Source organism: Procambarus clarkii, chromosome 65 (assembly GCF_040958095.1).
Source record: "Procambarus clarkii isolate CNS0578487 chromosome 65, FALCON_Pclarkii_2.0, whole genome shotgun sequence".
In the NCBI taxonomy this organism is placed as follows: Eukaryota; Metazoa; Arthropoda; class Malacostraca; order Decapoda; family Cambaridae; genus Procambarus; species Procambarus clarkii.
Window position 1 is genome coordinate 20731356 of NC_091214.1, and position 24253 is coordinate 20755608.

The following is a 24253-nucleotide window of genomic DNA, read 5'->3' on the forward strand; positions in this document are numbered from 1 at the left end:
GCTCAGCACACTATCATGAACAATGCTCAATACACCATGAACAATGCTCAATACACCATGAACACTGCTCATTACACCACAATGAACACTGCTCATTACACCACAATGAACAATGCTCAATACACCTTGACCAACGCTCAGCACACCACGAACAACGCTCAGCACACCACGAACAACGCTCAGCACACCACGAACAACGCTCAGCACACCACGAACAACGCTCAGCACACCACGAACAACGCTCAGCACACCACGAACAACGCTCAGCACACCACGAACAACGCTCAGCACACCACGAACAACGCTCAGCACACCACGAACAACGCTCAGCACACCACGAACAACGCTCAGCACACCACGAACAACGCTCAGCACACCACGAACAACGCTCAGTACGATATCATGAACAACGCTCAGTACGATATCATGAACAACGCTCAGTACGATATCATGAACAACGCTCAGTACGATATCATGAACAACGCTCAGTACGATATCATGAACAACGCTCAGTACGATATCATGAACAACGCTCAGTACGATATCATGAACAGTGCTCAGTACGATATCATGAACAGTGCTCAGTACGATATCATGAACAGTGCTCAGTACGATATCATGAACAGTGCTCAGTACGATATCATGAACAGTGCTCAGTACGATATCATGAACAGTGCTCAGTACGATATCATGAACAGTGCTCAGTACGATATCATGAACAGTGCTCAGTACGATATCATGAACAGTGCTCAGTACACCACGAACAATGCTCAGCACACCACGAACAGTGCTCAGTACGATATGAACAGTGCTCAGTACACCACGAACAATGCTCAGCACACCACGAACAATGCTCAGCACACCACGAACAATGCTCAGCACACCACGAACAATGCTCAGCACACCACGAACAATGCTCAGCACACCACGAACAATGCTCAGCACACCACGAACAATGCTCAGCACACCACGAACAATGCTCAATACTCCATGAACAATGCTCAATACACCATGAACATGCTAAGTACACCATGAACAATGCTCAATACACCATGAACAATGCTCAATGCACCACGAACATGCTCAGCACACCACGAACATGCTCAGCACACCACGAACAATGCTCAGCACACCACGAACAATGCTCAGCACACCACGAACAATGCTCAATACTCCATGAACAATGCTCAATACACCATGAACATGCTAAGTACACCATGAACATGCTAAGTACACCATGAACAATGCTCAATACACCATGAACAATGCTCAATGCACCACGAACATGCTCAGCACACCACGAACATGCTCAGCACACCACAAACAACGCCCAGCACACCACGAACAGTGCTCAGTACGATATCATGAACAGTGCTCAGTACACCACGAACAATGCTCAGCACACCACGAACAGTGCTCAGTACGATATCATGAACAGTGCTCAGTACACCACGAACAATGCTCAGCACACCACGAACAATGCTCAGCACACCACGGTATACCTTATACTTACAAAACAGAAACAAGACGAATACCATTCCGCTCTCCTCATCTTTCCTCTCTTCATAACTCGACTCCTGGACCGTAAAGTCGACTCTGACCGTGACCTCTGACCCCGCCGGTCACCGCCGTTGTTGACCTCTGGCCAATCCACCGAGGAGGTCACCCGCTCCCCAAATGAGGTCACTCTGTCTTGTAAGTTATCGCGGAGGTCACTCAGGCTCGACCTGCAAAGATGATAACGTCTTAGATTTATTCAAATTATTTTGATACATTAGGATATACATGGAGTTCGTAGATACATTAAACTGATGTGAAAGTATACATAAATCAAGTATAGAATTCAGCAACAGTGATGGAAATGGATGATGGATCATCTGAGGATGAGCCAGTTATGAGTCGGGATGAATCATGAGTTTGTTATCGAGGTTATCGTCTTCGCGCTTCGGCGAGATGGTAATCCTTCCCCTGGGGTAACTGGAGCCAGGAGCCGAGAGAAATGTATGACTTGGGTGTGATGTGGCTTATCGTACATCATCCGGTGCCCTGCCTCAACCTTGTCCAGACAATCAAACGCTTTCCCCAAACACAAACCACCGCAATAGGCTCCAGACTCTTTACACTAGCTGATTGACAGCTGAGAGGCGGGCCAAAGAGCCAGATCTCAACCCCCGCAAGCACAACTAGGAGATTACACACTCACACTTGTCACTAGTGGAGTCCCACAAGGTTCAGTCCTTGGACCTATCCTGTTTCCGATATGTAAACGATCTCCCAGAGGGAATAAACTCTTTCCTATCAATGTTGGCTGATGCAAAAATTATGAGGAGGTAAAATAAGATAGCAAAGAGGCTACAAGATGGCCATGGCTACTAAAGTTTAACCAAATTAAATGCAAGATAATGAAACTAGGTGGAGGAAACAACAGATAAAGTACGCTACACAAAGTACCGAATGGGAGACGAAGTCCTTCATTAACCGGACAGAGGCTTCACAGCCGAGAACTGTTTCAGTGAAATGATTTATTAAAATACTGTATTAATTACAGATTTTGTTCACAACAAAACTGATAAGCAAACAGCATAGTTCATTTAAATTATAGTTACAAATATGACTAAGAATTGTTTTATTATCAATAAAGTAATCTTTCTTCTCTGCAAAGTCTCGAAAGATTTTGTTTAAGGTTTAACTTTAAATTTCACACTCGGTGGACATACCTGTGAGACCACCGAGACGTTCTCGCTGCACTGATGATCTCAAACAATTCAAGATGAGTCCCGGTAGTAGAAACGGGCTCGGTCTTAATCCAGAATCCCTAAATAACTTACTCCATCCACTGGGCTGAACACAAGTAAAAAAACATCTACTTCCACGTACACAACACAATTACCCGTCTAAATCACGTACATTAACACACCATTACCAACGGTATACCACGTACAGGTCACAATTACTCACCTGAACCCATGTACGGAAGGCCTCTTTATATTCTCCAGACTAGGCTTGGGCAAGTCCGACCAGGCGGGGATTTTGGCAGAATTCTTAATCGAACCCCAGTCCGGTTTGAGGCTCTCCTGAAAAAGATGTATCGAGTTAGATTTTTTTGAGATATATACAAGAGTTGTTACATTCTTGTACAGCCACTAGTACGCGTAGCGTTTCGGGCAAGTCCTTAATCCTATGGTCCCTGGAATACGACCCCCTGCCGCGAAGAATCGTTTTTTCATCCAAGTACACATTTTACTGTTGCGTTAAACAGAGGCTACAGTTAAGGAATTGCGCCCAGTAAATCCTCCCCGGCCAGGATACGAACCCATGACACAGCGCTCGCGGAACGCCAGGCGAGTGTCTTACCACTACACCACGGAGACTGCGGAGAATCAGCTATAGATTGATTCACAAGGCTGTTGTTACTCCGGCGTCAGGGAGCTGAAAAAATAGATCACTGCATATCGCGTGTTTGGACTCTTATAATTATAAACTCGTGAACGGATTCAATGTATTTTATTGTTGTCACCATCGGTGGCTTTTTTATATTGAACTCTCATACTCACCCTATGAGCGGTAGTATATTTTAACCATTTAGCACCGAACCAAGTTTTAATGCTAAGCCTAGTTCCTTGGCCGTGGGAACAGTCCACAATTGGAAGGCTTTGGTGGGTAGCCTATGCAAGCCTCCGGTCAAGAAATTATTTCCCAGGGGGGTTCGCCGTTATGCGAACTAGTTATTATGTCAAGCAAAACATTATAGCTCCAGGGCCAGATTCACGAAAGCACTTACGCAAGCACTTACGAACCTGTACATCTTTTCTCAACCTTTGGCGACTTTGTTTCCAATTATTAAACAGTTAATGAGCTCCGAAGCACCAGGAGGCTGTTTATAACAATAACAACAGTTGAATGGAAAGTTTTCATGCTTGTAAACTGTTTAATAAATGTAACCAAAGCCGTCAAAGACTGAGGAAAGATGTACACGTTCGTAAGTGCTTGCATAAGTGCTTTCGTGAATCTGGCCCCCAGACTTTATCTGATATAATTTTTGAGGCTTCATTTTTTCCCACAGCAACCCATGACGTCCCCCCCCCCAATGTGGGCCAGGGGACGCCCCCCAATAATTACCTTTACTTGAACACATCTGTGTCTTACCTTTACTTCTCCCCATGCGGGCCATGGGATCTTGTCAACACCAGCCTTGACGCTGGCCCAGGTGGCCGAGGGCAGGTGGTCGAGCCTGGGCTTGGGCCACTCCCGTAGGCACGACCCGAGAGCCTGCAAAACAAATAAACGTAATCAAACAAGGCATACAGGAATACAAACGCAGCAAACAGCACAATGGAAAATATACAAGCAAATCAAACAATGTCTTAACACGGGTTGATTAGGCGTCAGAGCACAGAGGATCCCAACACTAACTCCGGACTCCAATATTATTACAATATTCCATAAATACAGTTTATATGACCATACAAATAAATTACCTTGACAAAAAAATACAGACTTTATACATTTTTTTTAGCAAGTACACAAATCCTCGCCCGTCTACAGAATAAACACAGCATTCAATAATCGTGAAGTGCATTTACAAAAGTGCACAAGAGGGTAATTATGCCATCATCAACCTCAGCAATATAGAAGCATCAAAATCAGGGAGGCACTTGACGGACGGACTCGCGCTCAAGTGTGTACCACAAGGCGGACGGACTCGCGCTCAAGTGTGTACCACAAGGCGGATGGACTCGCGCTCAAGTGTGTACCACAAGGCTGACGGACTCACGCTGCACTTGACCGCAACACCACCCGCCTTACGGTACCATTCGGTGTAGTCTCCGGCGCCAGCCCCGTCGCCACCTAAGCAGCTATAGTCACAGCACAAATTCTCCGCCACTGACACCATTCTTTCCAAATATAATTCCTTCACTAATACGTCCAAAACGTGACCTATTAGGATAAATTCAAGCACCGTGATATTGCCTTTGTAAGGTATACTAATTCATTTTGTCGGGGGCAGGCAGCCTGTGGATACACACACATTAGGCTTGTATTGAGGCAATTATATAGTTTAACTTAGGAATAGTTTTAGTAAATTGAGTAGGAATCATTCGGAACCTCATATACCACGTATGTCAGACCAATCCTGGGGTTATACAGCATGGCGTCCGGATCTAGTCCAGCACAAGAGGTTAAGAGAAAGTTCAGAGGTACGCCATCAGCCTAGTCCCAGAACTACGAGGTATGAATTACGACAATAGGCTACAAGAATTGAACTTTGCGTCGCTGGAAGACAGGAGAGACATTGTTTCCCCACACACCACCATCCACCCCCCCCCACACACACCACCATCCACACCCCCCCCCCCCCACACGCACGCACGCGCAGGGAGCCAGGTGCAGCCCCCACACTGACATTCCAATATTAGCGCGGGCCGCTTGGGGAGGGAAATTGGGCAAAATTTGCTCACCTTGGTGTCAGTGGACGCTGATAAGTTCATTGTTTTGTGGTTTACCAGCATGACTTTTCACATGAGTCTGGCGGGCGTTTGAGTGCGCGTGCGTGTGTTCATATGTAGTATTTGAGTGCGCGCGCGCGCGTGCGTGTGTGCGTGTGCGTGTGTGTGTGTGTGTGTGTGTGTGTGTGTGTGTGTGTGTGTGTGTGTGTGTGTGTGTGTGTGTGTGTGTTCATGTGTATTAAGTGTGCGTGCGTTTGAGTGCGCGGGAGTGTGTTCATGTGTATTATACATGCATGCGCACGTCTTGCTGTAGACCTGAGTGAGCAAACGTCTCTCAGCGAGTGAACGCCTGAAGGGCATATGTCACCACTGGACCCGATTGCAACCGGGAAATAATGGGGCAGCTGGCTAGCTGTTTCCGGGTCACCAAGTGGAGAAGTGTGACCCCCCCCCACCCCACCACCTACATGATAGGTAGGGGGGTGGGGTTCTAGTGACCTGCCGACCCTTAATATCTACCCTATCTACCCCACCCCTCCCTTACCCTCCCTAGCACTGCTTGCTACCTAGGCCATATAAAGCTTGACAAATCAGTTTCGATCTAACTAAAATTATACCATTTTCTTTCGTGTGTATATGGTGCGCATGCGCGTGACGTCATAAGGCTCACGTCGGCACAGGTCTTAGACCCTACTGGTTTACAGTGGGTTAAACAACACACAACCGAGTATAAGGGACTCTATTCCAAGTCCAACACTACTTGGAACAGAGTCCAACTACACGACAACGCCGTCCAAATAGGATTGAAATTTGCCAGATTTTTTTTCCTTAGGCTACGACGGATGTCCTCAAAATTTATATAATAGATATATACAATATTTATATAATAGTTACTGCTAGGTAACAGGGACATCAGATTCAAGGGGGGATCTACCCCCCTTCGAGTGTAATGTAATTGATTGTTGACCAGACCACACACTAGAAGGTGAAGGGACGACGACGTTTCGGCCCGTCCTGGACCATTCTCAAGTCGAATGTAATTGTTCTGAATGTATTGTGGGGGGGGGGGGAAGAGGTACAAAACACACCCTATTTTGGTTGCAATGTGAACCAAATTTCGTAACCTCTGGGGTCACTTTTACGCCTTGGGGGGGGGGGGGGCGGGGTGTACGAATCAGGCGTCATCCGCTCCTACCCAATGATCAACTCGGGTGACGAATGGTCCCAAAAGGACGAGACCCTCGGTTGACAAAGTCACCTGTGTTCAACATTCTTTTCGGGGGACGACCCAGGCATGCAACATGGTTCTGGCCTAGCAGTAATCACCAGGAAATAAGGGCTGGCTGTTTATGCCTCTGCCTACCAGCCTTGTTGTACCTGTTGATCTATAACTAAACCATTTTCATAGAAATTTTCGTCGAATTTGACGTCAAAGTTGTATATGGAGGTGGCTTCCACAACTTCTTTCAAAGCGTTATCTTTATGTTAGGTCTTCAGACAGCATGATTTTCAGATCTTACTGTATCTGCATGCACAGCTGTTGAATCTTACTGTATTTGCACGATACACTACGAGTGAGGGCCTCGTGGCGTGTGTCGAAGCCTCACAGTAACGAAGCGAGACAATGCCCAACACCATTGTTGAGTTTCACCGCCACAGTGATACAGGGAGAAAGTACCAACTTTCTTGAATAGCGCCACAAACTCCCTTGAACGAGCGTGGTACTTCCAATATCTTGCAGAGCTCCTCATTAGCAGGTTATAAGGAAATACATTAACTTTTTTAACAAAATATGATATAGATACGATTTGCAGGCAATGAGTCACAATAACGTGGCTAAAGTAAGTTGACCAGACCACACACTAGAAGGTGAAGGGACGCCGACGTTTCGGTCCCTCCTGGACCATTCTCAAGATCAATCTACTTGAAAATGGTCCAGGACGGACCGAAACGTCGTCGTCCCTTCACCTTCTAGTGTGTAGTCTGGTCAACTCTAGATATAATTTAAATTTATAATCAATTCCAAAAATTATATATCTAAATATGTATCCTCTGAAAGCGTTTACAACTAAGCGACTACCATTTATACAAGAGACCACCATTAAGGTTAAGATAAAATACCGAAAGTTCGAAATGTCTCCTAAATCTCCTAATCTGAAGATCTTTTGTATATTTTAAGATAATTCGGATATTAAAGTCAAAAACGTATCGGTGGTAATGGATGGTAGTTTACGACTACGACAAATATTACATTACATAACTACTTCCGGCTATGTATCACTGATCCACATACCCCTTTTTTTTAGGTTCGTTTCCCCTCCACAACGAACCCAAATTACCATTTTTTTTGCCGTCAGTTTGGGCGGTAATTTTCATTCATGCGAATTATTAAATAATTTGGGATGATAGGGCAGGGCGGAGTGGCGGGGAATTACTGCCTCGCTGTTTTTGGTGATAATATATAGGTAGGGAAATTATGGCCAGCTGTGGCGTATTACTGATAATGTATGGTGCACCCTGCGGCCTGTGGGGGTGCACCCTGCGGTCTGTGGGGGTGCACGCTGCGGCTTGGAGGGGTGCACGCATAATTCTTTTTGCCTAATAGTAGAAAAATAAAATGAGCTAAATGTGACCCCCCCCCCCCCATTAACGCGCACATGTATGCGCACACGCGGTCAAGAGGTGTTCAGAACTCCTTCACAGACAGACAAGCGAGTACACACAATTTATTAAATTTAAATAAACATGAAAATACGAGCAGAAGACAACGAAGCTTCAGCCAAACCCGCACCTGTCATAATGTCAGCCGGTGCCATTAACCAGAGAAATTACTCGCAGGGGTAAAAAAAAAAAAGAAAAAAGAGAGAGACATTCCATTACAGTGGTGGCGGGAGTTCGGAAGGTAATACAGCTTTCACTAAATTATCTCTACCGTGCCTCGCTTAGTTTCTTCTCTCCGTTTTCTCTCATACAAAGAATCAATACAAAAGACGTCCGCTGATTCTTGCAATTCAGAAACTCGCTCAAATTTAAAGTTGGTAATAAGAAATTTGGAAAAAAAATAGTCGAGATTGTAAAGATGAGATTGTTTATGGTGATGGAGTGGGCGGGGCGACGCCCGACGCGCTTCCCCGTTACCATAGTAACGCTGCAGCAACTGACCAATAGCGAGGCTTCCCTCGTCATTCCGGTTATTAACCTTTTCCCACTTGAAAACAAAAAAATATCCATTTAGGAGACTTGCCCTACATAAATCATCCGTCCCGTAATTATTATTCAAATGAAAGACAACAGCAATGTACGAACAACAAAAAACGAGGTTCTAGGGGGAAAATATGAAATGCATATATATATATCTGGAGCGAAATGCACAGTAATTTTTGGAGAGAGTTTTGAAGCGCTCCGGTGATGGTCTCATTGTCAAGGTTTGCGGAAGGTTGGGGAAAGGGCCGCCACGGCAAGGAACACAGGGCGCGAAAAGTCAAGAGAAGTTGATTAATGGGAATTCGAACATTGATGTTCGAATTGATTAATTCGGACATCAGAATAGTTAAATAAGACGACAGGTACAACAAGGCTAGTCGGCGGGGGTATGAAGAGCTAGACCTGACTCCTCCGTAAACAGAGATAGACAAGTGTACACACACACACACACACACACACACACACACACACACACACACACACACACACACACACACACACACACACACACACACACACACACTTTAGATTAGAACAACCTCCTCCCCTCTCAAAAAAACCACGTAATCAAGCCGTTAATCAACAAACAGATGCGTCCATCCCCACAAGCATGATAGTTGTCTCTCGCCACACACCTAAGCGTAGCCATCCTACACCTGTTTAAGTAACGCAGGGTAATGACTCCCGTAGGATGATACTGCAAAGAGCATTGGCTGTACAATGATGCATCGCTACACTGGTGACGAGCATTGCACGGTGGATCACAGGTTTATATCAGTGATTACACGCGGCAACAAATCATCACACACACACACACACACACACACACACACACACACACACACACACACACACACACACACACACACACACACACACACACACACACACACAAATCAATCTAGCACAGGGAAATAGATCGCCAATACAACGTTGTTCCTATTGGATCTAAGACCATGAGGAGACGGCAAGGTGGTTTCTCAAGGATCTCGGTTCCAGATTCAGCGAAACAAGAGACCCTTGAGCAGCGGGCTTTCTTTTCCAGCGCCTCAGTGTGGCGATCCAGAGGGGCACATGCCATCTGAAAAGTTTAGTTATGCTAGCCCAAAGCCTCTGACCTTGGACATACAAACGTTTATTGATAAAGATTACTTTACTAAATTTATATCTAATCAATTATTACTTGATTAGATATAAATTTAGTAAGTAATTCTTAATAATAGTTATTAAAGTAATTTAAATATTACTTGAATAACTCATTTCAATTGGCCTGTCTCGAGTTTCTTTATTTATATTAACTATTTTTAATGTATATAATTTATTTACTTTTTATTTATTTTACAAGTTAGAATGAGAGAGGGCGCGTCCTACTGCGTCGAGAGACACGGCACCACTGAGGGTGTGAACTAGGTCCCGCCTATGACGTATCCGGCGATTGACCCGGCGACACCTGGCAACTCTACCCAATATGGCTAATTCTGATTGGCCAGAACGCGTGGGATAAAATCACAAATGACGTTATAACAAGCCTAAGCCATGCGGTTATTACAACTTTGATGACCAAAAAATAAATCAAAACCTACCATAGGTTTACCAATGAGATTAAAAGTTGTGCCTGATGTTTGAATTTGATTGGTTAAGGCTCACGCGACAGGATGATATCCATAGCGTGACTGACCAATAAGATTAAGGGAGAGGTAATGCGCCAAGATTTGATTGGTTGATAGCCTCGTCCGTTAGGGTCTGCGCAGATCATCATTGGCTGGGAGGCTATTTTTTGAACTGCCGCCAATTATAATATTTAAACATTCTTTATCTCTAACGGGAGATAATGACGGCCAATCAAACTGAGCATCCGTTCTAGATACAAGTGTAACTGTTGAATCAAATGAGAATTTTACATATTTGCAATTTGTTTTTACTATCAAGTTTAATTGCTAATTAGTGTTTTTTGTTAAGTGTCTTGTGTTCTTACTTTTTGTTTTACTTAACTATCTTGGTTATCTTACCCCCCCTCTCTCTTACCCCCCTCTGTCTATCTGTGTGTCTGTCTGTCTGTCTGTCTGTCTGTGTCTGTCTGTCTGTCTGTCTGTCTGTCTGTCTGTCTGTCTGTCTGTGTCTGTCTGTCTGTGTCTGTCTGTCTGTGTCTGTCTGTCTGTGTCTGTCTGTCTGTGTCTGTCTGTCTGTCTGTGTCTGTCTGTCTGTGTCTGTCTGTCTGTGTCTGTCTGTCTGTGTCTGTCTGTCTGTGTCTGTCTGTCTGTCTGTGTCTGTCTGTCTGTCTGTGTCTGTCTGTCTGTCTGTGTCTGTCTGTCTGTCTGTGTCTGTCTGTCTGTCTGTGTCTGTCTGTCTGTCTGTGTCTGTCTGTCTGTCTGTGTCTGTCTGTCTGTCTGTGTCTGTCTGTCTGTCTGTGTCTGTCTGTCTGTCTGTGTCTGTCTGTCTGTGTCTGTCTGTCTGTCTGTCTGTCTGTGTCTGTCTGTCTGTGTCTGTCTGTCTGTGTCTGTCTGTCTGTGTCTGTCTGTCTGTGTCTGTCTGTCTGTGTCTGTCTGTCTGTGTCTGTCTGTCTGTGTCTGTCTGTCTGTGTCTGTCTGTCTGTCTGTGTCTGTCTGTCTGTGTCTGTCTGTCTGTCTGTGTCTGTCTGTCTGTCTGTGTCTGTCTGTCTGTCTGTGTCTGTCTGTCTGTGTCTGTCTGTCTGTGTCTGTCTGTCTGTCTGTGTCTGTCTGTCTGTCTGTGTCTGTCTGTCTGTGTCTGTCTGTCTGTGTCTGTCTGTCTGTGTCTGTCTGTCTGTCTGTGTCTGTCTGTCTGTCTGTCTGTGTCTGTCTGTCTGTGTCTGTCTGTCTGTCTGTGTCTGTCTGTCTGTCTGTCTGTCTGTCTGTCTGTCTGTCTGTCTGTCTGTCTGTCTGTGTCTGTCTGTCTGTCTGTGTCTGTCTGTCTGTGTCTGTCTGTCTGTCTGTGTCTGTCTGTCTGTCTGTGTCTGTCTGTCTGTCTGTGTCTGTCTGTCTGTCTGTGTCTGTCTGTCTGTGTCTGTGTCTGTCTGTGTCTGTCTGTCTGTGTCTGTCTGTCTGTGTCTGTCTGTCTGTGTCTGTCTGTCTGTGTCTGTCTGTCTGTGTCTGTCTGTCTGTGTCTGTCTGTCTGTGTCTGTCTGTCTGTGTCTGTCTGTCTGTGTCTGTCTGTCTGTGTCTGTCTGTCTGTGTCTGTCTGTCTGTGTCTGTCTGTCTGTGTCTGTCTGTCTGTGTCTGTCTGTCTGTGTCTGTCTGTCTGTGTCTGTCTGTCTGTGTCTGTCTGTCTGTGTCTGTCTGTCTGTGTCTGTCTGTCTGTGTCTGTCTGTCTGTGTCTGTCTGTCTGTGTCTGTCTGTCTGTGTCTGTCTGTCTGTGTCTGTCTGTCTGTGTCTGTCTGTCTGTGTCTGTCTGTCTGTGTCTGTCTGTCTGTGTCTGTCTGTCTGTGTCTGTCTGTCTGTGTCTGTCTGTCTGTGTCTGTCTGTCTGTGTCTGTCTGTCTGTGTCTGTCTGTGTCTGTCTGTGTCTGTCTGTGTCTGTCTGTGTCTGTCTGTCTGTCTGTCTGTCTGTGTCTGTCTGTCTGTGTCTGTCTGTCTGTGTCTGTCTGTCTGTGTCTGTCTGTCTGTGTCTGTCTGTCTGTGTCTGTCTGTCTGTGTCTGTCTGTCTGTGTCTGTCTGTCTGTGTCTGTCTGTCTGTGTCTGTCTGTCTGTGTCTGTCTGTCTGTGTCTGTCTGTCTGTGTCTGTCTGTGTCTGTCTGTGTCTGTCTGTGTCTGTCTGTGTCTGTCTGTGTCTGTCTGTGTCTGTCTGTGTCTGTCTGTGTCTGTCTGTGTCTGTCTGTGTCTGTCTGTGTCTGTCTGTGTCTGTCTGTGTCTGTCTGTGTCTGTCTGTGTCTGTCTGTGTCTGTCTGTGTCTGTCTGTGTCTGTCTGTGTCTGTCTGTGTCTGTCTGTGTCTGTCTGTGTCTGTCTGTGTCTGTCTGTGTCTGTCTGTGTCTGTCTGTGTCTGTCTGTGTCTGTCTGTGTCTGTCTGTGTCTGTCTGTCTGTGTCAAGACATTTCCGCGTTGTTCTCCATAATACAACTTGAACTAATTACCAACTTCCGTTGACCGAAACAATGTCTATTCGTCTCGGTGAAGAAGTATTCCTACTTGGACCACCCGCAGGCAGTCGTGTCCTCCACCTGCCTGTAACCGGCAACCTTCTCTCTCTCTCAACCAACCAACCGGTTAACCTTCAAAGCTATCCAACCCAAAAAGTATTTAGCCAACCAACCGATAAGATGGCTACCAATAACCCAATGGCTGAAACTCGTGCACTACAAAACTATAAATTTATGACAAGAGTAAAAATTATTCCATGGACCAGTTTCAGGCTTTCAGTTGCCCAATCGGGCCACCTGGTTGAGCCATTGAATTTTTTTAACAGTTTTGTGAATTGTTAGAATTTGAATCGTCCGGTACTCAATCATTATGATTCACAACCTCCAGGAGTTATCTTGTGTCTACTCCTAGCTCATCGCCCTACTCGCCAGGGCTACCTTGAGGCTACCTTGAGGTGCTTCCGGGGCTTAGTGTCCCCGCGGCCCGGTCGTCGACCAGGCCTCCTGGTTGCTGGACTGATCAACCAGGCTGTTGGACGCGGCTGCTCGCAGCCTGACGTATGAGTCACATGAGGGCAAAGACTCATCATTTACGAAACCTATAAATCTTTCTTCAACCATGGCAGCTTTCAATAATAACCTCGAATTGTGGTTTCCAAGCTTGTAAACTGTTGTAAACAAACAAGGAACAACTGTTTCAAACTTAACCACCACACTATTCGACAGTAAACAAACTTTTCACCCACAAGATTATAAAAACCCGCGGAACCGCCTACCCGCCTTAGTCCTAAATACCAAAACCACTTGAATCTTAAAATCCAGCTTGAAAAAAAAAATCATGATAAATGAGATCTTTGAGAAGCCGCCGGCTTCCTGACCTCGTCGACGCCACTAGTGTGAGCGGCCCTCGGGTAAAATCAGGTACACATAATAGCCCCGAACTCTAACACATGCAGACGACACCATTCAACACGAGTACAAAGTGATTACACCCTCACGAAAGCGCTCACAAGACGCTAGTTCGTGACTACACACAATTTCCCGCCAAAATACGACGGCCTCGTCAGCCTAAAGAAAACGGCGAGCGTGAGTCCACTGTCATACGTGCCGATGGGTTTTCATTTAAACTGGAAACTTGGGGAGAATAACATATACCTGTATTCAAAAAGTAAAAAAAAAACTGCATTGCTAAGCGTGCAGAGATGCAAGTTAGAGCAACGAGAGCTTACAAGTAAGCTTGGAACACCTGCAACACTTACAACAGGATGCTTAGAACACATGGTAATCACCCATCTCCCCCCCCCCTCCCCTTCACACCATCTCAAAATACACTGCAAAAATTTCTCTGCTAAATATATTCACAAACGGACACCTCTCTCTACATTATGGCGGGTTAACGAGCTCTCAGCGGTAACTACCCGTCGTGAGGCAATTGCTCTCAGTGGTAACAAGGGCCACCAGGAAATGTGTCCATAATTCACATCCTCCAGACACTTGTATCCACGACCCGTTATACATCATCTCCCACCTGACCGGACATAAGAAATGTACTGGACAAAACTACCTAGACATTTAACCACCTGGACAAAACTACCTAGACATTTAACCACCTGGACAAAACTACCCACACATTTAACCACCTGGACAAAACTACCCACACATTTAACCACCTGGACAAAACTACCTAGACATTTAACCACCTGGACAAAACTACCTAGACATTTAACCACCTGGACAAAACTACCCACACATTTAACCACCTGGACAAAACTACCCACACATTTAACCACCTGGACAAAACTACCCACACATTTAACCACCTGGACAAAACTACCCACACAGTTAACCACCTGGACAAAACTACCCACACAGTTAACCACCTGGACAAAACTACCCACACAGTTAACCACCTGGACAAAACTACCCACACAGTTAACCACCTGGACAAAACTACCCACACAGTTAACCACCTGGACAAAACTACCCACACAGTTAACCACCTGGACAAAACTACCTAGACATTTAACCACCTGGACAAAACTACCCACACATTTAACCACCTGGACAAAACTACCTAGACATTTAACCACCTGGACAAAACTACCCACACATTTAACCACCTGGACAAAACTACCTAGACATTTAACCACCTGGACAAAACTACCCACACATTTAACCACCTGGACAAAACTACCCACACATTTAACCACCTGGACAAAACTACCCACACAGTTAACCACCTGGACAAAACTACCCACACAGTTAACCACCTGGACAAAACTACCCACACAGTTAACCACCTGGACAAAACTACCCACACAGTTAACCACCTGGACAAAACTACCCACACAGTTAACCACCTGGACAAAACTACCCACACAGTTAACCACCTGGACAAAACTACCCACACAGTTAACCACCTGGACAAAACTACCCACACAACCAACCCCACACACTGCTATTCTCTCCTCCAACACCTGCTATTCTCTCCTCCAACACCTGCTATTCTCTCCTCCAACACCTGCTATTCTCTCCTCCAACACCTGCTATTCTCTCCTCCAACACCTGCTATTCTCTCCTCCAACACCTGCTATTCTCTCCTCCAACACCTGCTATTCTCTCCTCCAACACCTGCTATTCTCTCCTCCAACACCTGCTATTCTCTCCTCCAACACCTGCTATTCTCTCCTCCAACACCTGCTATTCTCTCCTCCAACACCTGCTATTCTCTCCTCCAACACCTGCTATTCTCTCCTCCAACACCTGCTATTCTCTCCTCCAACACCTCCGGCCACTAAGAATATTGGACACCACTCCAAACTTGTGAAAGGAATGCTGTCATTAGAATAACCAAACTTAGGCTTCAGCTAACTATAAAATATCTATAACCATATCTATAAATAAAAATTACCAACCCCCTACAATACTGGGGCCTGGTGGCTGAGCGAACAGCGCTCGGGATTCGTAATCCAAGGGACCGGGGATAGATCCCCGGCGATAGCGGAAACAAATGCGCAGAGTTTCTTCCACCCTGATGCGCCCCCCTGTTCACCTAGCAGTAAATAGGTACCTGGGAGTTAGACAGCTCCTACGGGCTGCTTCCTGGGTGTGTGTGTGTGGGGGGGGGGAGGGGGATAAAAAGTTGATTGACAGTTGAGAGGGGGGCCAAAAGAGCCAGAGCTCACCCCCCCCCCCCTTCCCCCCTTACTCTAAACTAACCCGCTAGCCCGTAAAATCAGACACAGGCACTCATTCCCCATGCAATTCGAACCCATTATCTGTGCTGCCCTTTGACAACGAGTGCCTGGCTTGGGTACGAGAGGGGGGGCGAGAGTTAAGGGAGGGGGGGGAAGGTAACTGGGACAGTGGTTGACAATGCTGTACCTCTCCCATCCCCTCTCGCCTATTCTCAATGGAAAAGCGTGGCAGATGGAGTGGGCAGCTATGTAGGAGGGGAGGAAGCCACGTGGAGGGGGAGAGGGAAGCCACGTGGAGGGGGAGAGGGGGTGGGGGAGGGGGAGAGGGGGTGGGGGAGAGGGGGTGGGGGAGGGGGAGAGGGGGAGGGGGAGAGGGGGAGGGGGAGAGGGGGAGGGGGAGAGGGGGAGGGGGAGAGGGAGAGGGGGAGAGGGAGAGGGGGAGAGGGAGAGGGGGTGGGGGAGGGGGGGTTGGGGAGGGGGAGGAGGAGAGGGGGAGGGGGAGAGGGGGTGGGGGAGAGGGGGTGGGGGAGAGGGGGTGGGGGAGAGGGGGTGGGGGAGGGGGAGAGGGGGTGGGGGAGGGGGAGAGGGGGTGGGGGAGGGGGAGAGGGGGTGGGGGAGGGGGAGAGGGGGTGGGGTGGGGGAGAGGGGGTGGGGGAGGAGGAGAAAGAAAAGGGGCAAAAAGGCCACAGGGAAAAAGGGGGAGGGGGTGGACTTTCTCCAGCAGGTGTAAGGAATGCACGCAATGTGGGGGGAGGGGTCACGGAAGGTCCCCCTCCAACCCCCACACCAAAATCCCCCCCCCCCCCACACTGGGTGAAAGTACAGGCCACAGACGAATTTTTATGGATTTTTTTATATATACATAAAACATTATACAGAGTCGCTACCACACTGGTATAAAATGCTGTACATGCCAGAATACCTATTGTATTATACAATCATATTATACAATCATTGTACAATTATTATTATACAACCTTCCTAAATTCTTTACTAAAATTGGGACTAACTACCGCGTTGGAAATAGGAATGCTATTTAGACGTGACAGTTTGAAATAGGGCGATTTTTTGGACTTAAAAATAGGACTTTCTTCCAAATGATAAATTTGATTAAAATGGGAATAGTCAAGACTTACAAATAGGAATCCCATCTGGATTAAAATTGGGAATAGTGTTTGGATCAGAAATTAAAACACCTGAAAATGGGAATTGGGAATAACATCCAATTTAGAATAAGCAAACTGGATGAGGGGAAAATACCAATTAGAGATTTGGAATGGTCTCGGTCTCACACACACACACACACACTCACACAGACACACACACCCACACACACACACACACACACACACACACACACACACACACACACACACACACACACACACACACACACACCTATAAATAAAAATGAGACACTGATCATTAATAGATGTTTGTATTATTAATGTGATTAGGAACATTAATGGGGCTACAGCTGGAAATATTAAATGGTGAAAAGCCACTGGAATGTGATAACCAGGAACCCATAATATACAACCCTTAACTGGTGAATTAGTCAAGTAAAATAGTCTTAATAACCAAATTAGTAATTTATATTTTGAGTTAAGAATTTTTTTAAATAAAATAATTTAAAGGTTAAATATACAAAAATCACTGTTTTGACTTAAAGCCTCCTCCCCCCCCCCTCTCTCTCTCTCTCTCTCCTTTATGAACTTAGGAGTGGCTCCCTTGAACTTAGGGGATGGCTACCTTGAACTTAGGGGATGGCTAGCATTGCCCCAGAGCTTTTAAATTTCCTAATCAGGTTGTTGAAGTTTCACGCACATGCTCCCCCCCCCCCACGTACACGTACACGTACACACACACACACACACACACACACACGAAAACTGAGGAATGCAGAGAGCATCAACAGATCAACAAAAATAGTGATCACTGTATGGCATCAGGACAAGTCAACAGTTGCCAGCTAATTCCTTTCCAAAGTGTTTTTTTTTCTACATTCTATTGTTACTACCATCATTATTATTACCATTCTCACTACAAACAAGTCCTTCATTATATACATAATGACTGGCTACAATGAAGGCTTTCTACAATGTCACCTCAGATAGGAATACCTCGCTACAGTATGCTACACGGAGACTTCAACGGAAACAAGTAGGAATCTTTGCACATTAGGTGGTTATCTTGAGATGATTTCGGGGCTTAGGGGTCCCCGCGGCCCGGTCCTCGACCAGGCCTCCTTTCTGTTACACCCCCCACCCCCCAGGAAGCAGCCAGTAGCAGCTGTCTAACTCCCAGGTACCTATTTACTGCTAGGTGAACTGTGCATTAGGGTGAAAAAAAAACTCTGCCCCTTTGTTTCCCGGCCTGCACCGGGGATAGAACCCGGAACCTCGGGACTACGAATACCAAGCGCTGTCCACTCAGCCGTCAGGCCCCGTAAGTTTAAATCTGAACAATATCTTGGCAACGTTTCGGTCCGTCTTGGATCATTCTTAACGCGTCACACGACTTAAAAATAGTTCTAGACGGCATTTTTTTATTTACACATTTCTGGGTTGGACGTCTACATTTCAGTCACGTTATTGTGTCATGTCTTGCAATGTAATTACATAAAAATACCTTTCTATTCACCTGGGCTGTGGGAGACTCGAACCCTTGACCCCCATGTATGTGTGGGAGAACGAACCTCTATCCACAGAGCTATTGAGTAGTCTTAATGATCAAGATTTAACCATCTTATCAATCGACGGTCAATAGCCGGGGGGGCCTGACAGCTGAGTGGACAGCGCTTCGGATTCGTAGTCCTGAGGTTCCGGGTTCGATCCCCGGCGGAGGCGGAAACAAAATGGACAGTTTCTTTCACCCTATGCCCCTGTTACCTAGCAGTAAATAGGTACCTGGGTGTTAGTCAGCTGTCACGGGCTGCTTCCTGGGGGGTGGAGGCCTGGTCGAGGACCGGGCCGCGGGGACACTAAAAACCCCGAAATCATCAAGATAACCTCAAGAAGATAACCAATAGTTTAAAGCTAATTGTCTACGTAATATACTGCTATTTAGAGTAAAATATATAACATATGTAGACTTTATGTGTGTAAATTTTGTTATAAGAATACCACCATAGACGAAGGATACCAATGCAGGCGAGGAGTCACAATAACGGGGCTGAAGTATGTTGACCAGACCACACACTAGAAATTGAAGGGACGACGACGTTTCGGTCCGTCCTGGACCATTCACAATCGACTTGAGAATGGTCCAGGACGGACCGAAACGTCGTCGTCCCTTCAATTTCTAGTGTGTGGTCTGGTCAACAAGGATACCAATATACTTCAAGGAACATGGGGAAACAGATATACCAGAAAATACAATATATTTATTTTAGTATTGTAGTAATACTGGAGGATCTTTGAGCATTTAATTGAAGTGTCATTCACCTGAGAGCTGGTATTCCATCTGCCCCATCCATGGCTTGTTAGTGATGGTACACATGTATACACAAATTACTGATAACTAGTCTTTTGTTAATGGTTCAGACGCCATTAAGCGTAGCACCACCACCAACAGCTACCCCCCCCCCCCAAGGGGAAGCAACATCTAATTAAAGGCGGGGTCCAAGAGCTATAACAGCTCTATTCTGCAGACACGAATGGTAAACACACACACACACACACACACACACACACACACACACACACACACACACACACACACACACACACACAGAGGAAGGAAGTGATGTGGTGGAGGCTGACTCCATACACAGTTACAAGTGTAGATATGATAGAGCCCAGTAGGCTCAGGAACCTGTACACCTGTTGATTGACGGTTGAGAGGCGGGACCAAAGAGCCAGAGCTCAACCCCCGCAAGCACAACTAGGTGAGTACACACACACACACTAATCTTAGCGTGACCTATGCGGGTAGGTGGGGAGAGAGATTTCAGGGCCGAGCCCCAATATACTTCATAGTGTAGGTTGTGAAGGGTCTGTAGGACTAGGGGAAGGGGGGGGGGAGAAGGTGGAGGGTCTGAGAGGGTTTCACGTTTACCTGTGTTAAGTACAAGGACTCCAGCCTGACGCCACATACCTGAACGACACACACACACACAAGGCCGGAAACCAGATGCCCTCTGGAGTGGGCGTCTGGTCCAATTCCTTCACTCAATTTTCCACTCAGAAAAAATTGCCCTCTGATCCCTACCCCCCTTTTACTCCCCCTCCCACTCTCCCTCCCTACCTATAAGGCACTACGGGCTCACCATAGCCCGTGCTACTTGGAAATTTTTGTTCCAGGTAGCGAATCTTTAAACAACAACAACCACCCTACCTATCCCAGCCCCAGGCAATCCCAATCTACTGCTGCTAATCAAACAGGTGTGTGTGTGCAACATATCCACAACCCCCAATACCTTCCCCCAACACCAACAACATACTAACTCACACAGGTGAGTTAGTACCTGATCACCTGTCAACAAGAGCCTGGCTTGACCCGTCACCCAGGGCCACGCGGTGACAGGCAAGAGTGCCTCTTACTTTCTCTGTCCCCCCCCCCTGCTTCTGACATGGACCCGTTCGAATCCCCGCCAGCGGAACCCTCCGGTACACTATCGACCATTGTGTAATACAACTCTCCTCGTCAACGTAACAATGTAAATATGTACCCGGGGGGGAATGTGTAGGATCATTACAGGAGCCATAGCCTCGTACTCGAGCCTAGTTAAGTACTTACCTCTTAACCACCACTACCACCCTCGGCGAGAACCACTAACAACCAGTCCACCAGGGAAACTACGATTTGCCAGTTCCGTCTGGAGTTGTTCAGCCCCCCCCCCCACCCCCGTGATTCTAGGGGGGACCCCAGTGCCCATCATCTGGGTAGGGAGGGAGGCGGGGCCCAGGGTATATAGCTTGGCGCTGGCCCTGCAGTTCCTCCTGTGCCAGGTAAGTTACGGGCTCACCATAGCCCGTGCTACTTGCAACGTGTTCCGAGTAGCTGAATCTGTGACAACAACCTACAATTCTGTAACACTTACGGGCTATTCATGCCCGTGCCACCTCGTGTGTGTGTGTGTGTGTGTGTGTGTGTGTGTGTGTGTGTGTGTGTGTGTGTGTGTGTGTGTGTGTGTGTGTGTGTGTGTGTGTGTGTTCATTTACACACACAACACACACACAACACACACACAACACACACACAACACACACACAACACACACACAACACACACACAAAACACACACAAAACACACACAAAACACACACAAAACACACACAAAACACACACAAAACACACACAAAACACACACAAAACACACACAAAACACACACAAAACACACACAAAACACACACAAAACACACACAAAACACACACAAAACACACACAAAACACACACAAAACACACACAAAACACACACAAAACACACACAAAACACACACCCCAGCATCCCTTGCGTCTGAAGCCCAGGAGATGGCAGCATCCTTCCTGTTTCGAAATATATTATAGGCTTCACAAGGACACGTGTCAAGGCGAACATTATTGCGACTGTTGCAGCAGCAGCAGCTTCCAACTGCTGTCGTGCCGTCTGCAGATAACACCCCCCCCCTCTCCCCCCCACCCCAAGACCAGATAAGGAAGAAAACCTCTGCCTTAACAGTTATGAGGCAGGGGGCCAAGGAGCTAGAAATCAACCAGAGTAGTCAACATAAGCACATGAGCGTGCACGCGCGCGCAATCGTGCATGGAAAAAAAAAATAAATTAAATTTTCAATCCAACTCTACTGGGCTGGCGTAGCACTGTATTGCCCCTACAGGCGACTCGGAAACCCATCGTGACTAAACAAAAATGATAATAGTCGATGATCCCGTCATTTGGAATACCATTTCCACCCTTAAAAAGACCCCCCAACGTTCTCGTGATATTTGGCACCTCCGTGTCTCCTAATACTCGACATATTGCTTAACTGCTCAACTGGATCAGGTCATTTGGTCACTTAACAACTTTCTTCAAGCTGAATTGGCTAAGTCAGCTTGAACGCCGGCTAATTCCCTATTCACCCAGGGGTAAACAGGTCCCGGATTCACGAAGCAGTTACGCAAGCACTTACGAACCTGTACATCTTTCCTGTATCTTTGGCGGCTTTGTTTACAATAAACAATGAGCTCCGAAGCACCAGGAGGCTGTTTATAACAATAACAACAGTTAATTGGAAAGTTTTCATGCTTGTAAACTGTTTAATAAATGTAACCGAAGCCGTCAAAGATTGAGGAAAGATGTACACGTTCGTAAGTGCTTGCTTCGTGAATCTGGCCCCAGGGAGCTGCTAAGGGCTGCTTCCTGGGGGATCTAAGACACATTGTAGCATACAACAGTAGTTAACAGGTGGAATGTATTAGGCAGTGATGTGGTGGAGGCTGACTCCATACACAGCTTCAAATGTAGATATGACAGAGCCCAGTAGGCTCAGGAACCTGTACACCAGTTGATTGACGGTTGAGAGACGGAACCAAAGAGCCAGAGCTCAACCCCCGCAAGCATAACTAGGCGAGTACAATAGTTGATATGACCAACAATAGATCACGGAGTCTGTAAATAAGACAACAGGCGACTAGAAAGGTGGGCCCCAGGAGCTAAGGCCACACGACAATCACACGAGTAGCCAGCAATGATTGGGAGTGGTCTAATTTGCATATGCCACTTCCAGCAACGGGGTTCGAAACCACAGAACTGCCGCCAGTATACTCCCAGGGGGAGGGGGGGGGGCGGGGAGTAGAGTAGTAGTTTAAGATTCAGCTACTGGGAACAAATTTCCAAGTAGCACGGGCTATGGTGATCCCGTAGTGGACTTACCTGGCATAGGAGCGGGGCAAGTAGCACGGGCTATGGTGAGCCCGTAGTGGACTTACCTGGCACAGGAGCGGGGCTGTAACTGTTCTGGGAGTAGAGTATATTCTGTTTTAGATTTAGCTACTAAGAACCAAGTGTCCATGTAGCACGGGCTATGGCGAGCCCGTAAGACTATATTCTCTGCTGGTGGTTAATATACCCTGTGGCACTACGGTGCCCCAAGACAGGGGGGGGGGAGGCAGGAAACACAAGTTAGGCGTAAGGGTGGGAATCAGACATAACTATCTCCCCTTATAAGGGTAGATAGTTAAAGATTACCCATTAACAAAACTACACGACACTAATCATCTGGAAGTTGAGCCGAGGGCGGGCCCCAGAGCTGAAGCCCGACTCCTCAGGCATAAGTCAACCAACACCAGATTATTCACAATAGCAATAGACAAATTAAATAGATTAAATTAAGTGAATAATTAAAAAAATAGAAAAAACCCGAAAACAATCTTTAACCTAAAATACGAAAGGCGGGGCTTGGGAGCCGAGACCCGTCTCGCAAATCACCTAAGCCCATTAAGATCAGTTCTCAACCTCTTGCTCAACATCTTCGTAACGACCTCCTCCGTCTCAATCACCTGACGAGTCGTTATCCCTCGATATCAGCCATAGATTAATGGGGGGGGGAGGGGGGGGGCTGGATGAATGTAAAGCAATTATCGGTTGTCAGCCACAAGGCCTCGTTTACGAGAAAGGGGGGAGGGAGGGGGGTAATTGGTTCAGTTATGGTTTCGAAAGGCGGCCATCTTGTGTGGTGTGGCCAGACATTGTGTACACACACACACACACGTACGTACGTACACACACGTACGTACGTACACACACACACACGTACGTACACACACACAGAAAGGCACCAGTTGATTGACAGTTGAGAGGCGGGACCAAAGAGCCAGAGCTCAACCCCCGCAAGCACAACTAGACGAGTACAACTAGGTAAGCACACACACACACACACACACACACACTAAGACAATAACTGAGTATTCCCCCTTCATACTTGCTTCATGCAGGTCGGCGTTCAATCCCCGACCGTCCACAAGTGGTTGGGCACCATTCCTTTTCCCCCCCGTCCCATCACAAATCCTAATCCTGACCCCTTCCCAGTGCTATATAGTCGTCATGGCTTGCCGCTTTCCCCTTAATAACTCCCCCCCCCCCCCAGGGAACGTAACAATGATTGGGAGTATAGGTAACGTTCCCTCCTGTAGCATCGCTCCGGGACAGGAAAGTAACAGTGTTTCTAACGGTAATTACTAAGTAATTGTGAATTAAGTGATGTGTGTGTGCGTGCGTATGCGTGTATTTGCGTGAGAAACTACAATAACAAGTGTCTAAACATCCTGCATGCACAGACATGTAGATTATGACTCGCTACAACTGTATGATACAGCGTGTATACATGTATA

At 46.7% G+C, this 24253-nt stretch overlaps 1 protein-coding gene across 1 annotated transcript in view; it reads right to left on the reverse strand.

The window, feature by feature from the left end:
- DAAM (disheveled-associated activator of morphogenesis-like protein) overlaps positions 1-24253 on the reverse strand; it is a 112398-nt gene that overhangs the window by 63585 nt on the left and 24560 nt on the right. The window contains exons 2-4 of the mRNA XM_069309576.1: positions 4147-4269; positions 2959-3074; positions 1514-1727 (exon numbers count right to left, since the gene is read on the reverse strand). Of these exons, the coding sequence (XP_069165677.1) occupies positions 1514-1727; positions 2959-3074; positions 4147-4269 (453 nt within the window). The remainder of the gene's footprint in view (positions 1-1513; positions 1728-2958; positions 3075-4146; positions 4270-24253) is intronic.